This window comes from Artibeus jamaicensis, unplaced genomic scaffold, assembly GCF_021234435.1.
Source record: "Artibeus jamaicensis isolate MK-2021 breed Jamaican fruit bat unplaced genomic scaffold, CSHL_Jam_final contig_233, whole genome shotgun sequence".
NCBI lineage: Eukaryota > Metazoa > Chordata > Mammalia > Chiroptera > Phyllostomidae > Artibeus > Artibeus jamaicensis.
The window spans coordinates 60,573,622-60,591,058 of NW_026521486.1; the positions used below are offsets into that span (position 1 = coordinate 60,573,622).

The window sequence follows — 17,437 nt, forward strand, 5'->3', positions numbered from 1 at the left end:
GATTCTCAAGAGTCTCCTCTTAAAGCTCCTACAAGACTTAAGACTTACACAGTCTCACTCCCCTTGGGCTTCAGCCTCAGGGCGGTAGCTGGAAGGGAGAAACTTCCAGTGGTGAAATTGAAGTGTCTGGCTCAGGGCAAGTGTTGATGGACAGCTTCCTCCCAAACAAAACTTCAGGGGCCAGACAGCAGCATTGTCCCCTTTCTGATCCCTCCCCACACCAAGCCACAGAGCAGGGGTGCAGTATGGGAGACTCCAGCAACCTGGTACACAGGGGTTGCCCTGCCGTGGGGATTACCTAAGGTTCCACCCCATCCAACTTACTGATGCACTTTTCTACAATTGGCCACACTACCAAGACGGAGTCAGAGCAGCTCTACCAAATACATAGAAACAAACACAGGGAGGCTGCCAAAATGAGACAAAGAAACATAGTCTAAATGGAAAAAAAAAAAAAAACAGAACAAAACTCCAGGAAGAGAACTAAACAAAATGGAGATAAGTAATCTGTTACATGCAGTGTTCAAAACATTGGTTATTAGGATGCTCAGGGAACTCATTGAGTACTTCAACACCGTAAAAAAGACTCCGGCAAAAATGAAGGTTACACCTAGTAAAATAAAGAAAAATTTACAGGGAACCAAGAGTGGAGTGGATGAAGCTGAGAATCAAATCAATGATTTGGAACATGAGGGGGAAAAAAAACATTGAATCAGAACAGCAAGAAGAAAAAATTCAAAACAAGGCTAGTATAAGCAGCCTCTCCAACAACTTCAGATGTTCCAACATTCAAATCATAGGGGTGCCAGAAGGAGAAGAGGAAGAGCAAGAAATTGAAAACTTGCTTGAAAAAATAATGAAAGAAAACTTCCCTAATTTGGTGAAGGAAACAGACATGCAAGTCCAGGAAGCACAGAGAGTCCCAAGCAAGATGGACACAATGACGACAACACCAAGACACATCATAATTAAAATGCCAAAGGTTAAAAATAAAGAGAGAATCATGCAAGCACCAAGAAAACAGCAGAGTTACCTTCAAAGGAGCTACCGTAAGACTGTCAGCTAATTTCTCAAAAGAAACTTTGTGGGCTAGGAAGAACTGGCAAAAAGTATTCAAAGTGATGAAAAGCAGAGACCTACAAGCTAGATTACTGTATCCAGCAAAGCTATCATTTAGAATGGAAAGGCCGGTAAAGTGTTTCTGAGACAATGTAAAGCTAAAGGAGTTTATCATTACCAAGCTGTTACTATGTGAAATGTTAAAGGGACTTAATTAAGAAATAGAAGATCAAAACTATGAACATGAAAATGGCAGTGAAGTCACAACCACCAATAATTGAATCTAAAAAACTAAGTTAACAAGCAGAACAGAAACAGAATCATAGATATGGAGATCGTTTGGAAGGTCATCAGCTGGGATGGGGAAGGGAGCGAATGGAGAAAAAGGTGTAGGGATTAAGAAGTACAAATTGATACTTAGGAAATACATGGGCATGTTAAGAACAGTATGGGAAATGGACCAAAGAACCTACGCATGACCCATGGACATGAACTAAGGTTGGAGGGAATTGCTGGAAGGAATAGGACCAGGTAGAGGGGAGCAAAGAGGGAAAAATTGGGACAACTGTAATAGCAAAATCAGTAAAACATATTTTTAAAAAAGAAATACAAATTGGTAGGTACAGAATAGACTGGGTGATTTTAAAAACAGTGCAGGAAATGGAATAGCTAAAGAACTTACATGAATGACCCATGGACATGAAGTGGGGGTACCAGAGGGTATCAGGGGTACCAAGTGGAGGAAAGGAAAGGGGGACAGTTGGGACAACTGTAATGGCACAATCAATAAACTGTGCGTGTGTATGTATAAAATATTTAAAAACCTAATAACAACTTTTAAGAGATTAAGTTTCATCTTATGGGTGAAAATATTTTGTTTGGTTAATTCTTGTTTTCTAAATGAGAATAACATCTCCAGTCTTGTATTGACCAGTTAGCTTTCTATATGAAAAATTTGTTGCATGACTAAGCCTGGCTCAAACGAGCTATCTTGGAAGAATAGATTGTTACTCACTAAAGGGACTTTGTCAGAGTTTCTAGCTGGCTCACTGCAACTCTGGCTTACCCCTTAAGAGACCATTGAGAGTCCATAATTGGTGGATACTGATTTTTGCTCCCTCTTTTTAAGGGCAGTATATTTGTAGCTTGATTTTCTATATGAGTTTTGACGCTAGACTGCCAGTCCAGGTGACTCTGCTTATTTTAGATGTGGCTGCAATAGAACTGTCTAGGTTGAATTTTAAGTGTGACTGTGGTGGCCATCAGTGATTTAATGCAGCCTCTGGCAGTCATTTTAACACCTGGGGTTTAGTAGTTTTCCAGGAAACCTAACATCTGGAACTTAGAGGGTGTGTCTTCCGTGCAAAGCGCTGTACTTAAGGTGATTCTTAATTTATTTGGTTGTTCTGCTTGCTAGATTTAATGGGGATATTGAGTATTGTATAATGTTCAAAATTATCTTACCTTTTTAAACAAGTAGATATAAATGTAATAAATAAGGTCAGTAAGTAAGAATGCATGCCAAAGGTCTGATTTGAGAAAATTTTTAATTATGTTGTTTATTGATATTTTGACTTTTTTCCCAATTTATATTCTGTTTATCTAATTTTCTTTTTTCTTTTTCAGTGATGATCACATAAAATTTTTCTGCTTTCAAGTATTAGAACATCAAGTGAAATATAAGTAAGTCATTTTCTCACTATTGGACTCTGAGATTTGTGGGGAGAGGCCTTTTTTTTAAATTAGCTTTTCCCTCTTTAGAGAAACCATAGTACAGGTTGTAAATTAACACTGTATGTCACATCCAGTTTATAGCTGTATTTTGATTTGTCCCAAAAGTTTTAAAAATACTGAATTTCTTGGTAACATATAGAAATTCAGCCATTTCAACAGGAAGAAAAAATTAGATTTCCAGCTTCTCTGAAACTATCAGAAGCTCTAGCAACACCCAGCCTGTCTTTCTACATGACAGCTCCCTGCTGGGGCTGAGTGGCAGCAGGGGCACTTGTGTTCAGAGCCCCACCTTAACTGAGAGCCAGGAGTCCCTGCTCAGAGGACCGTCCGTCTGTCTGTGGATTTGTTCTGTAATCCACGGAACTCCGACGTGGACACACTTCCATTCAGGAAATGTGGCGCTGCCGTATGTGCAATGTAAACTGGAGCGCAAGTCAAACTACTAGTAATACCAGTATTGACACCCCGTCTGCCAACCCACATCCATTTTTTCCTTAACGCAGTGGTAACAGAGAAGCAGTCTCCATTTATTTGGGGGAATTTTAGATAATTGTATATCATACAAATTTTCCTTTTCGATTACAATAAGGCGTTTATTTTTAAAACTACAGATCTCAGATACAGCCTTTATTATTATTCTCTTTTGAACAGATACTCAGAACTAACTACTGTTCAGCAACAACTAATTAGGGAGACGCTCATATCCTGGCTTCAGGCTCAGGTAAAACTGTAATTTCATTCAGTACCTCAAATTACTAGGTATTTAACTTTTTATTTTTGCAAGAATTTGCAACTTTACCTCAAAAATGTTGGTCACTTATCCTCCATTTGATCCTATAGCTTTTTTAGAAAGTGCTTCTTTTAAAGATCATAGATTGATGAAAACTTAGCACTACTTTTATTTTTTTAATATATTTTATTGATTATGCTATTACAGTTGTCCCATTCCCCCCCTTCATTCCCCTCCACCCTGCACACCCTCTCCCACCCACATTCCCCCTCTCTAGTTCATGTCCATGTGTCGTAATTTCTTTAGCTTTTACATTTCCCATACTATTCTTGCCCTCCCCCTGTCTATTTTCTACCTACCATTATGCTGCTTATTCTCTGTACCTTTTCCCCCTCTCTCCTCCTCCCACTCCCCTGTTGCTAACCCTCCATGTGATCTCCATTTCTGTGGTTCTGTTCCTGTTCTAGTTGTTTGCTTAGTTTGCTTTTGTTTTAGGTGTGATTGTTAATAATTGTGAGTTTGCTGTCATTTTACTATACATGTTTTTTATCTTCTTTTTCTTAGATAAGTCTCTTTAACATTTCATGTAATAAGCACTTGGTGATGATGAACTCCTTGAACTTGACCTTATCTAAGAAGCACTTTTTCTGCCCTTGCATTCTAAATGAAAGCTTTGCTGGATAGAGCAATCTTGGATGTAGGTCCTTGCCTATCATGACTTGGGATACTTCTTTCCAGCCCCTCTTGGCTGTAAGGTCTCTTTTGAGAAATCAGCTGACAGTCTGATGGGAATTCCTTTGTAAGTGACTGTCCCCTTATCTCTTGCTGCTTCTAGGATTCTCTCCTTCATTTTAATTTTGGCTAATGTAATTCTGATGTGCCTTGGTATGTTCCTCCTTGGGTCCAACTTCTTTGGGACTCTGAGCTTCCTGAACTTCCTGGAAGTCTATTTCCTTTGCCAGATTGAGGAAGTTCTCCTTTAGTATTTGTTCAGATGTTTTCCACTTGTTGCTCTTCCTCTTCCCCTTCTGGTACCCCTATAATTCAGATGTTGGAATGTTTAATAATGTCCTGGAGGTTCCTAAGCCTCTCCTCCCCTTTTTTTTGAATTCTTTTTTCTTCCTTCTTTTCTGTTTGTTTTTTCTTCCCTCTCATTCAGTCCATTGATTTGAGTCCCAGTTTTCTTTCCATCACTATTGGTTCCCTGTGCATTTTCCTTCATTTCACGTAGTGTAGCCTTCATTTGTTCATCTAATTTGCGACCAAATTCAACTAATTCTGTGAGCATCCTGATCACCAGTCCTTTGAATTGTGCATCTGATAGGTTGGCTATCTCTTGGTCGCTTAAAAGTGTTGGCTCTAGGGCTTTGATCCGTTCTTTCATTTGGGCCTTTTTTTTTTTTGTCTTGTTGCACTTGTTACATATGAAGGGAGGAGCCTTAGGTGTTCACCGGGGCTGGGCAACAGGCTCACTGAGTTGTGACACTATATGTGGGGGCAGGGTCCAAGAGAGAACAATGGCGTTTGCTCCACTCTCTGTCAGATTTCAGTCCCTTCCGCACTTCCCCCAAGCAAACTGGGCCTTTCTGGTGCTAATTACCATGTGGGTGGGGTGTGTATGTTCTAGGATCCCATGGGTCTCTCCAATGAACTGTCCTAGGAGTCTGGGAGTCTCTTGGCACCTCAACCCCCACAGGTGTTTTCAGTTGGTGTTTTGAGGCTTTATTTCCCTGCGCTGGGACCTTGGGTGGCATGGTCTGTCTCTCTCCCCAGTTTCACCTGGTTTATCTGCATGCAAATGCGGGGCCTCCCAACCCACCAGCCGCCTTGCACACAGTGCCTTGCTTCACAGTCACTGTCTCGCTGGGTCTGCCTATTGCCACCCTGCGCCTGGGGTCTGCCAGCCTCCACCTGCATGCCCAGGGTCCACCTGCTGCCATCTTATGGGCCCGGTGCCACCACTTTTTGTGCCACGACCCCTCTCCACTTGGCTGCCTGACTCTGCCCTGCCCACCGGTCTGGATGAATGTGTCTGTTTTAACTCCTTGGTTGTCCAACTCTCATACAGTTCAATTTTCTGTCAGTTCTGGTTGTTATTTTGTTCTAAATTGTTATTTTCCTTATTTTGGTTGTGTGAGGCAGCACAGTGTGTCTACCTACGCCTCCATCTCTGCCAGAAGTCCAACTTAGTGGTAATTTTAAATTGTATCAGTAATGGAATCTATTTTGCTTTCCATGACACTTTGTGGAAATGTTAGTCTTAAAATGTAATTTGTTTCAATACTTGACAAAAGCAACTTTCTGTTCACTCTTAAAGGTGAGTCCCCTCCTACATGGATGCAAAAGTACAGCCATGTAGGGAATATAGTCAATGAATGACATTGTAATAACTACCTGTAGTGCCAGTTGGGTACTGGACTTATAAAGGGGATCACTTTGTAAATTATAGAAATGTCTAATCATTATGCTGTACACCTGAAATTAATATAAAGTAAAATGGAATGTCAACTGTAGTTGAAAACATTTTTAATGATAAATTTAAAAAATAAAGGTGAGCCCTCTTGAATAGACTCTTCACAAAGATCTCTTTCCAAAGGGGCAGAGTTCTTTATCACAGTATGATCTCTTTTGTTAATTTTAGCTAACCTTAATGACATATAAAGCAATTGTATAGTTAGAATTTTTATTTTCCTATGAAGAACAAGTAGCTAGACACAAAACAATTGAACTTTTTCTTAGAAAAATTATAGGAATCAGTAAACCTTGCATATGGAACTTTCCTCTGAATGTTTGAGAATGAGAAGTAATAATTAGCTCCTTTGTTCATTTGATTGTTCCCCATCTGCACGGTTGCCTGATTACTTTGGAAAATTTGAAGCACAGGTAATCTAGACCAATATTTTTTGCACAGGTAATCTAGACCATGTTGAAGTGTGATGTGTTTTGCCTGTTGATGTTAAATAAGACAACAATGTGTTCGAATCTTTTCAATTTAATTTAATTTCTTGGACTGTTTCTCTGATTGTCAGATGCTGAGTCCCCAGCCAGAGAAGACCTTTATAAGAAATAAAGCAGCCCAAGTGTTCGCCTTGCTTTTTGTTACAGAGTATCTCACTAAATGGCCCAAGTTTTTTTTTGACATTCTCTCAGTAGTGGACCTAAACCCAAGGGGTGTAGATCTGTACCTCCGAATCCTCATGGCTATTGATTCAGAATTGGTGGATCGTGATGTGGTACATACATCAGAGGTAAGTAGTTTCTTGTCAGTTTCTAGTTTTTAATGTAAATTTTATAGGAGATAATGGGCACATAAAAGGAGCGTGAATCTTATTTTTGAGACATACATTCTTAATAATTACAGATTGACTCAACATTTTGAATTTTGTTTTACAAAGGAAGTTAAGCTTTGGATTTTTCTCTCCCAAGTATAGGTTTAAATTAGAGCATTTCTTTAGATTTTTTTTAACTAGGTGAGCACTTTCTTCAGTGAAAAACAAATTTATTTCCTCCCATGAATTTGTAGGAAAATGTGGTCTGTATTCACTGCTGTATAGGCGTTGAGGAAGAAGCGTTGCTTGTGAATCAGCGCAGGATGCTCCAGGATTCTCAGTCACGTAGCTCTCACCTCAGTCCAACCTTCTCCTTGTTCTTAAAGAACACAGTAGAAATAGCTTAATTCAAGTGTGTATAATAATTTTGAGTTTGCTGTGTATCTAACATTTATAAAGATTATCATGCTTTGAAGTTATTGCCATTCTTTTTAATCCTGTTTGTATTGAGCAATAACCACATGCCTCAAATTTTTAAGTAATACATATTTACAGTTTGTGTTTAATAAAAGATTGAGTCTGGCTTGAGGAAAAGAACAAAAAGAGGAAATAGATACATCAGATATGATTTTAGAGCTGATAAATAGGAAATGTGTTGACAGGTCTGGAAGTTTAGTGATGAGGTAATTTATTGTGTGCAGTTAATTATGATGTGAAACATTATTTTGTAAGGTAGTGTTTTTGTTTTGTTTTGTTTTTAGGAGGCTCGTAGAAATACTCTAATAAAAGATACCATGAGGGAACAGTGCATTCCAAACTTGGTGGAATCATGGTACCAAATTTTACAGAATTACCAGTATACTAATTCAGAAGTGACGTGCCAGTGCCTTGAAGTCGTTGGGGCTTATGTGTCTTGGATAGACTTATCCCTTATAGCCAATGATAGGTAAGTGTGTTTTAAGAATATAAACCTGCTAAATACAGTATATGAAACTCATGAGTTTGAAAACATTATAACAATTTTATTATGTTGCCAGGTTTATAAATATGCTGCTAGGTCATATGTCGATAGAAGTTCTACGGGAAGAAGCATGTGACTGTTTGTTTGAAATTGTAAATAAAGGAATGGATCCTGTTGATAAAATGAAACTAGTAGAATCTTTGTGTCAAGTATTACAGTCTGCTGGGTTTTTCATCATTGACCAGGTCAGTAAACCTGTGTATAAAATTCTAAAAATTGTTAGAACAAACCAGTATAGGTAGTAATTTGAATATGCTTTCTCTTTTAATGTTGGAAACTCTTCTTGGGATTATAATAATGAAACACCGTATCCTGAAAGCCATAATGTTTCTGTAGTATTCATCTTAGGCAGTGGATTGTACCAGTTCTTAAATGTGAAAATCTGGGGTGGGCTTTCAGGTGCACACTTCTAACAAACTCCAGGTGAAGCAGATACTGCGAGCCCACAAACCATACTTGAAGTAGCAAGGGACTGTGCTCTTTACATGACAGTGCATTTTGACCAAATGTGCACTTATAAATGTTATATTTTCATACTTTTGAATCATTACTCATTTGAGCTATTAGGATTTAACCCCAACAACTCTACGTGTGGTAAATTAGTAATTTAGATACATGGTTTAAAGGTTGTTATTTTAATTGTACCTGTGACAGTGATAAAGAATCACTAAGAAATGTTCATATTGCCAATAGGTCAGCAGCAGGACTCCAGTGCGTCCTTTGTTGACAGACGAATAGTATCACTTTCTTACTTCACTAATAATCATCTTCTTTAGTCTCCGGTAAAAGACATAAAATGGTGAAGGTGAAAATCTATTTCTATAGGATAACATCATAAGGATAATGAATGACACACCAAGTTTGCGTTTTGGCTCCAACACTGCTGTGACCTCAGGCAGGTAACTGTGATTGCAGTGTCTCTGCAGCACGGTGAAGGCTCCACTTCACTAGTAGCAGGAAGCACCGTTGTAAATTGTTGCACGTACTGTAATGTGACGGCACCAATGTTAGAGCATATTTACTAAGCTCAAAAGTTTAGAGAGAAGGTTCCTAAAACCACGCATCCCATCTGTGTTTTTAAACTGTTAGAAGTCAGAAATGTCTACAGGACTATAGTCATTGAAAACGGTTGCTTTGAAGAGTGCTAGTGTATAATTATGGTAGAAGAATTCACATTCTAAAAATTTCCCAGTCGAAAGGGTAGAGTTGTCAAATGTCTCATGTTTAAAATTGAATCCTATAATTGGCACTTGATTCATAAGTTTTGGGTTTTCCCTCCTATTTCACATGGGTGGTTTAAATTGAGGACTGTTTAATTCCTTTTAGGAAGAAGATGTGGACTTCCTCGCCAGATTTTCTAAATTGGTGAATGGAATGGGACAGTCCTTGATAGTTAGCTGGACTAAATTAATTAAGAGTGGGGATATCAAGAATGCACAGGAGGCACTGCAGGCTATTGAAACGAAAGTGGCACTGATGTTGCAGCTACTAATCCACGAGGATGATGATATATCCTCCAACATTATTGGATTTTGTTATGATTACCTTCATATTTTGAAACAAGTAAGTCCTCATTCTAACTTTTTGTTCAGTGGATAATATAGAAATCATAAAGGATTGGAAAGTTATAGGAAAAGTGAAAATAGCCATAATTCTACTACATAATGACATTTGTTATTAAATATTAATGTTTTTCCTTTTTCTTTTGTTTTTTAAACTTTTTAGCCAGAAAACAAATTGCTAGGTTCAAAAATTTTTAAGACTAACAAAAAGCTTCAGAATTAATTATAGGCTTAGGTTATATTTTCATTTTTAAATTGTGTTTATTTCTAAATACAGTAGAAATTTTGTTAAATACAGTTTATTATTTTAATTAAAATACATAATATTTTATAAATAATTTTTTACAATAAAAATCTCCCCCAGAGAATCACTTTGAATAAGAACATAAAAAGGCACCCTGGCTGGTGCGGCTCACAGGATTGAGCACCAGCCTGCAAACCAAAGGGTCGCTGGTTCTATTCCCAGTCAGGGCACATGTCTGGGTTGCAGGCCAGGTCCCCAGTAGGGGGCATGGGAGGGGCAACCACACATTGATGCTTCTCTCCCTCTCTTTCTGCCTCCCTTCCCCTCTTTCTAAGAGTAAATAAAATCCTTTTTAAAAAAGGAACTTTAAATGGCAAGGTATGTATCTCTATTTTATAGCATGTAGCCTTTTTAAGAATGAGTAACTTAGATGAGAGAACCATTTTTATTTATATTGAATTCGTTAAATCAAGTCAAGCTTAAAATGATTTTTTTCCAAACTGAGTTTAGCTTCTATTTGTTATACATATAACATATGTCTGCATATGTACTTTAAGAATTTTTCGGCAGTGTCGAATAGTATGAAGAAAGTTCTTACCACTATTGGGAATCCCACTGTGTTTCTCATAATAGATTCTTAGGCATTCCTGCCTTGTTTAAAAACAAGGTGAGATCAGACTTTACTGTCCTATAACCTTCTTTGCTGAATGCTGTAAGTATCTTTAAAAATCACATTCATCCACATGTCTTTGCCTATGTCGAGTTATTTATTAAATGTGGCGTTGCTAAATCCTAGGTACATTTTTTAAAATACAAGGTGGGGCAAAAGTAGGTTTATAATCCTGGGTATGTGGAAGAGTCTATCTTGTGTTATTATTTATTAATTACTGTATTATTTTGCATATGAACAACTGTGAACCTACTTGTGCCCCACCTTGTATAGAAAGGAGCTGCCAGACTGCCCTCCAGAAAAGTTGTGTGCGTGTTTTTAACGGTGTCAGTCAGTTAGAAAAATAGTCAGATAAGCAAGTATAACTTTAGGAAACCTAATAAATTATTGCTTACTTTTTAACAGCTTACTGTGCTCTCAGATCAGCAGAAAGCTAATATAGAGGTAATTGACAACTTTTTAATTCTTTTAAATTGGTAATAGTATCTGTCTGTAGTCTACCTCAAAATAATAGCTTAATTTCTAATTTTTGAAATGAAAGACTGACAAAGGGTATTTTATTCTTAATTATAGGCAATCATGTTGGCTGTTATGAAAAAATTGACTTATGATGAAGAATATAATTTTGAAAATGAGGTAAGAATTTTGCATTGAGCCCTGGCTGGTGTGGCTCAGCGGATTTGAGTGCTGGTCTGCGAACCAAAGTGTCACTGGTTCCATTCCCAGTCAGGGCACATGCCTCAGTCATGGGCCAGGTCCCCAGTAGGGAGTGCGTGAGAGGCAACCACACATTGATGTTTCTCTCCCTCTCATTCTCCCTCCCTTCCCCTGTCTAAAATTAAGTAAATTTAAAACCAAAAAAAAGGAAAAAAAAAGTTTAAAGAATTTTACATTGAGGAGAAATCAGTTTTATAGCAAATTAATATTTCAAGTTTTGATTATTTTAAAGTCCTTTAACACAAATGTTGTAAAAATTAATGTGACTTATATTCACCAACTTTAGGTAAAATTAATGGAAGCCTCCTAATTCTTCATATTTGGTATTTGGTACCTTTTTAAAATAATCTTTTTAAAAATACGTTGTAGCACTGAACTTTATGCAATATTGACAGTATTTTTGGTGATCTTGCCTTACTTTGTATTTGACAAGAGTGGTACGGTGAGGCCCAGTCAGTGGACCTCGGATCATAGGTGTATACAGCAGACTGGAAATGAAGTATTTAGCTCCCTGGGCTTGTTCTGTTAGGAGTCTTATCCAGGGTTGCCAGAGAATCAGCTTCCCATGAAACACGAGGGCCATCAGGTGCTTTCTAGTGACTCAGTCATGGCATCTACTGTTCAGCTATGTGCTAGTGTCCTATGCCTCACCTGGGGCACTCAAAAACCTTGAACTATAAGAGGATAGCGGTGATGGTAAACAACACACTACGCACTTACAGAGTGCCAGGCTCATAACGTATAATAGCTTCAGTCATACAATATTACTAAAGTTGTAACAGTGGACAGAGAGATACAAGGAATGTAAACAGTGCTGAAGTTCTCACAAGACCCAACATAAACAAATTCTGACTCTAGACTCTTATCCTTAAACCTCCTTCCCATACTGTTTCAGGTTCTCGGCCTTCAAGGTTTAGGCCTGTGTTCAAAGATACTTGTGAGCAGGAGGGGAAAGACTACTAATAGGCCTGGTGCAGTCTCCTATGTAAATGAATATTGAGGGAAAATGGAAGTATTAAATTTGTAAATGCAGAAAACTGTCAACTCACCATTTACGTGGGTTTTAAGGTTTTAATTTTTTAAATGAGAATTTTAAAATACATCATAGGGGGAAGATGAAGCCATGTTTGTAGAATACAGGAAGCAACTGAAGTTACTGCTGGACAGGCTTGCTCAAGTTTCACCAGAGTTGTTGCTGGCTTCTGTTCGCAGAGTTTTTAGTTCTACACTGCAGTAAGTTTGCTACGTTTTTTTAACAGGTCACCTCTTCCCTTTTCTCCCTGATGATCCCCTAGTAAGTGATTCACGTGCTTTATTGATGTGTCGACTTACTGAGATCCTGTGTGTATCTCTGAAATAATGCACTTATCACCCTGATTTTCTTGATCCTTGAGGGGAAGTACTGTTTTTTGGAGTATAAACAGTAAAATGTATGGCGTCAGTTATTTCTAGTTTTGTTATATAAATTATATTGCCGGACAAAAAATTAATAATTGTTATGACTTCTCAATAATTAAAGAGGCTTTCGTTGGTGTCTTTTGATTCTGTGCATCACTGGTTGTATAGAAAAAGTATATGTTCAGATCTCAGTGACATATTATACCTTGGCAGGAACTGGCAGACTACTCGGTTCATGGAAGTTGAAGTAGCAATAAGACTGCTGTATATGTTGGCAGAAGCTCTTCCAGTATCTCATGGTGCTCACTTCTCAGGTGATGTTTCAAAAGCGAGTGCTTTGCAAGATATGATGCGAACTGTAAGTATACTGAAAATAATTTATTTGAATATAATTTTCTGTTTTGACTATAAGCTAATGGGAGGTTCTTGTTAAAACTTAGTATCTATTAATACTGGAGCATTTTGATACTACAGCAAATAAGGATGGATTTCATAATTTTCTCTTGCTCCAGTTGGTAACATCAGGAGTTAGTTCCTACCAGCATACATCTGTGACGTTGGAGTTCTTCGAAACTGTTGTTAGATACGAAAAGTTTTTCACAGTTGAACCTCAGCACATTCCATGTGTACTAGTAAGTATACATTTTACTCTCAATTTTTGTAATTTTCCACGTGTTTCAGCTAATGAGCAGATAGTGTTCTGTTTTTCTATCTTTTATAACATTTTTTAGAGCCAAAGGTTCTCAAAAACTTTTGAACACACTGAAACTAACCCCCCTCCGTTTCTTTTTAATTTTCTGACTAATCAGTCACTTAAAACAAGTCTTAGGGCCTATTTGTGTGCTGTGTAGGTATACACACATGTACACACACATCTGGTTCCTGCCTTCTAGAAGCTAAAAAGTAAAATTTGATGTGAATAAAACTGTATCACAGCAGCAGCAGCAGCAGCAAAAGTCTTAAATAGGAGCAGACAGAGTGAAAGTGCCCCTGTTTCTTCAGATGGCTTTCTTAGATCACCGAGGTCTGCGGCATTCCAGTGCGAAAGTGCGGAGCAGAACCGCCTACCTGTTCTCTAGATTTGTCAAATCGCTCAAGTAAGTACAAAATCTCAGCTACTGTGTTTTAGTCTTATATTTAGGATTATTAAATATGACCTGTAAATTATTCTTTAAGAGCCTGTGGTAGACTCATTTTTTTCTGTTCTATGGCTTTTTTTTTTTCAGTATTCCTTTTTTGTATCATGTTAGGACTTCTCATTCATTTACTTTGTTGATTAAAAAGCAGTTTGTTTGCATAAACTATATATGTAACACTAATCACTAATAACATAATATAATTATTTAACAATTTTATTGCTGTGAATCGGTAGTATGTGACTTATTTGAAATTCTAAAGAATATATTCCTTGGAAGTACATTTTTTACCAATTCGTTTTGATTCTTTACAGTTTTTAGTATGAAAACTACTGTTTCCTAGACTTATAAGGTGGTAATTAAAAAATACTGTTGCTAATCTTTTTAAAATTATATTATTATAGCAGTTTATTATTGCTTTAGACACTTCAGTAGTATAAAAATTATTATTAAGATGTAATGACTTGTTACATACATGTTATTTTAAGATGTTATAGTTCTAAAGTAAAACATAAATTCTATTTGACATTTATCAAAAAGGAAAAATAGGATCAGAAAATGGAAAGCTATTACAAAACTAATTAGGAAATTGAATAAACTTTCGTGAAAAATAAGGTGGGGGAGAATTTTCCACAGCTGTTACTTCAGCTGAATGCACATGAATCCAGGTCTGTTAATGATTTACTTGAATTCAGCTTCCACATCCATATAAATAATGAAGGAAAAATTTTAAGAAACGACTGGCAGAGGGGAAATGAGGAAATCTTTCATTAAATACGCCCTTTGTCGATGCAGGTACCCTGCCATCTGATTTAAATATCAGACTTTTACATTTAAACTCTTAAAATTTGTATATTTGGGTATCAACTAAAATTTAAACTCTCAAAAACAATTCACTTTAAATAAAAACATTGAACTTCAAAAGACTATAATGAGCCCTGGCTGGTGTAGCTCAGCGGATTGAGCGTGGGCCTGTGAAGCAAAGGGCTGCTAGTTCGATTCCCAGTCAGGGTACATGCCTGGGTTGCGGGCCAGGTCCCCAATGGGGGATATGTGAGAAGCAGCCACACATTGATGTTTCTCTCCCTCTCTTTCTCCTTCCCTTCTCCTCTCTCTAAAAATAAATAAATAAAATATTTTTTAAAAAAAGACTATAATGATAAACAAAAGTGTTTCACCAAATTGACTGAACTGGGAAGGAAAGGATCAGATTCAGGTAACTTTATTAAAAGATCGTATAGTTAATCTTTTTTTTTTTTTGATGTTTTATTGTTTATGCTTTTATAGTTGTCCCATTTTTTTCCCTTTTGCCCCTCTCTACCAGTCTGCCCCCCTACTTCAGTAGTCAGTCCATGTCCGTGGGTGCTTCATTTATGCTCTTTGACTGATCCCTTCACCTCCTTTCTGTCGGTGCCCACCTCCCTCTCCCCTCCGGCAGCTGTCAATCTGTTATTCCATGATTCCATGCCTTTCCTTCTATTTTGCTCATTAGTTTATTTTGTTCATTAGTTTCCTCTTATAAGTGAGATTATATATTTGTTTTCAATTGACTGACTTATTTCACTTAGCGTACTAGTAGTCCTCAGTTCCATCCATGCTGTCACAAAAGGCAGGCAGTCCTTCTTTTTCCTGCCGGAACGTTGCGTAACTGCACCGCAGTTCTTTTATCCCCTTATCTGCTGATGGGCACTTAAGTCCCATGTGACTGACTGAGAACTGAACTTATTTAGTTCTGCCTTAAAGGGGGACTTGATGTTTTTAGCAACTTTTCAAGCACTGTTATTTATGTTACTGTGATTTTTCCTTTTTGCCTTTACTCAGTAAACAAATGAATCCTTTCATCGAGGATATTCTGAATAGAATACAAGATTTATTAGAGCTTTCTCCACCTGTAAGTATCTATTCTTCTAAGTTACAGATTTTCCCCAAATTTTGAGACTATGTATTCCTTTAACACTAATGCTTCTGTTGACATCCTTTTTTTCAAATGTGGATGATGTGTACAAGGGTTAGTTTTGTTTACCAAAACTGTAGAGATATAGTAAATAAAATATAGAAATAGGACTCAAAGAGCTGAGTGATAAATTTAGCAATGTGAGGTATGGTTTCTCCCTCTGTTCAGTTTTGGTGAAGTGTTTTAAGGAGAAGGGAAAATTTGATTTCCAAATTAGTACTGTGATCATATTAGCCATTCTCGGTGACTGCTACTATTAGACTGAAGCTTTTCTGTGTTTAACTTTCCAGTCTTGAGATTTAAAAATTTTAATGCTTATTTTTCTGAATATTTTGGTTTCCATTTCAATAGAAAGATTTACCTTAAGGTACTTTGTAGGCACATCTTGACTGATAACATGGTTTTGTGTAAAGCAAAACATTTACATTGACTCAATTTTTTATTTTGATAAAAATTACTAAAGCTCCCACTTAAAAAATATTGAACAAAAATTAATACTTCTGTTCTTTTTAAGTTTAAGTATCAGTATTTAGGGTACACAGGTTATGTAATTTCACTACATGAAATGTTGTATGGTCATATTATCTGGTCAAATTATCTTAGCCTACATACTATAAAAACCGGTATATTAAAGTACTTCACCCAATTAGTGCTAGTTTTCCTTGGCAGTTCACAGTGCTATTTTGGTACTATTTTTTGAGTACCTTGTATTTATGTAGCTACTTTGTGTTCTCAATTCCTAGAGCAGTGATTAGTACCTAGCAGTACTTAGGACTAAGTACTTCTAAATCAGGACACTTCTTTTTTTTAAGAGATGAGGAACTCTTATAATAAAACCATGACATGATTTATCTTAAGACTGGGTTTTATGTATTAATAGGGAGCTTGAGTTTTTGACCTAGAGGGGGCGTGTGATATTTTCCCACAATCCTCTTGGCCTACCTAACTACATAAATGTAAAAAACAACAAAGCTTATTAATGAAAATTGACCAGTAGTGGGATATTTGCTTCTGCCTGAATGAGGTCTGGTTTTTTATTTGCAGTCACAAGTTCAAACATTTTAAAGTAGCAACTGTTGTGTATGTGTGTATGTATTTATTGTATGGCTTTTGTTGTTATTCAACTCTTTAAAATACTAACTTGTGTGGCCTTTGTACTAGCATTCCAGGTACCTTGGTATACCTCATCTTCAGTCTCCTAACAATCTCAAAAAAAAAAAAGGGATTTTACAAGAGAAAACAAGTGAAAAGGCCAATTGAGAAACAAGTGATTATAACTGATCATTATGACCATTTGCAAAGTCTTAACAAGGGTGGAGTTAGAGCCATGAGCTTTTGACCTCTGATTCAGTTTTCTTTCTGTTACATGGTCGTGGGAGAAACTGTGTTTTTTGCACTGAAGTACTCAGTGCAAAGTACTCAGTCTACATTTTTATAATGAGTTGATGTGATAGATTTTATTGCCTCGCTTTTGGACAAGGAAGAATTTCAGTGAACCTAAATTTCATTTTAGGAGAATGGTTACCAGTCTTTGTTGAGCAGCGATGATCAACTATTTATTTATGAGACAGCCGGAGTGCTGATTGTTAATAGTGACTACCCGGCAGAACGGAAGCAAGCCTTAATGAGGAATCTGTTGACTCCCCTAATGGAAAAGTTTAAAATTCTTTTAGAAAAATTGATGCTGGCACAAGATGAAGAAAGGCAGGCATCTCTAGCAGACTGTCTCAACCATGCTGTTGGATTTGCCAGGTGAGTGATCGTGACTAAAGTTACAAAGCGAGTGTATCTACACAAATAGAACCATTTGCTTGGCTGGATCGTTTAGAGTTGGGCATATATCCATGTTTCCAAAACGGGGTTGTCTAGAGAATTGTCTAAACCTTTCTTTTCTAAATGTAGTGAATTACAAGATTTAGCTGAGGAAGTGAATAGATTGTTAA

The 17,437-nt window shown here is 37.1% G+C and overlaps 1 protein-coding gene across 3 annotated transcripts in view; it reads left to right on the top strand.

Moving 5' to 3' along the window:
• The window catches only part of XPOT (exportin for tRNA), a 44,076-nt gene that overhangs the window by 8,944 nt on the left and 17,695 nt on the right, over nucleotides 1–17,437 (top strand). For 2 of the 3 annotated variants that reach the window (XM_053661514.1, XM_053661512.1), the window contains exons 4-17: nucleotides 2,686–2,742; nucleotides 3,445–3,514; nucleotides 6,553–6,771; nucleotides 7,554–7,738; nucleotides 7,830–7,998; nucleotides 9,140–9,376; nucleotides 10,695–10,733; nucleotides 10,863–10,925; nucleotides 12,115–12,239; nucleotides 12,618–12,762; nucleotides 12,917–13,036; nucleotides 13,407–13,501; nucleotides 15,362–15,431; nucleotides 17,008–17,246. In XM_053661514.1, coding sequence (XP_053517489.1) covers nucleotides 2,686–2,742; nucleotides 3,445–3,514; nucleotides 6,553–6,771; nucleotides 7,554–7,738; nucleotides 7,830–7,998; nucleotides 9,140–9,376; nucleotides 10,695–10,733; nucleotides 10,863–10,925; nucleotides 12,115–12,239; nucleotides 12,618–12,762; nucleotides 12,917–13,036; nucleotides 13,407–13,501; nucleotides 15,362–15,431; nucleotides 17,008–17,246 — 1,833 coding nt within the window. The remainder of the gene's footprint in view (nucleotides 1–2,685; nucleotides 2,743–3,444; nucleotides 3,515–6,552; nucleotides 6,772–7,553; nucleotides 7,739–7,829; nucleotides 7,999–9,139; nucleotides 9,377–10,694; nucleotides 10,734–10,862; nucleotides 10,926–12,114; nucleotides 12,240–12,617; nucleotides 12,763–12,916; nucleotides 13,037–13,406; nucleotides 13,502–15,361; nucleotides 15,432–17,007; nucleotides 17,247–17,437) is intronic. The other variant, XM_053661513.1, reaches the window with a different exon arrangement.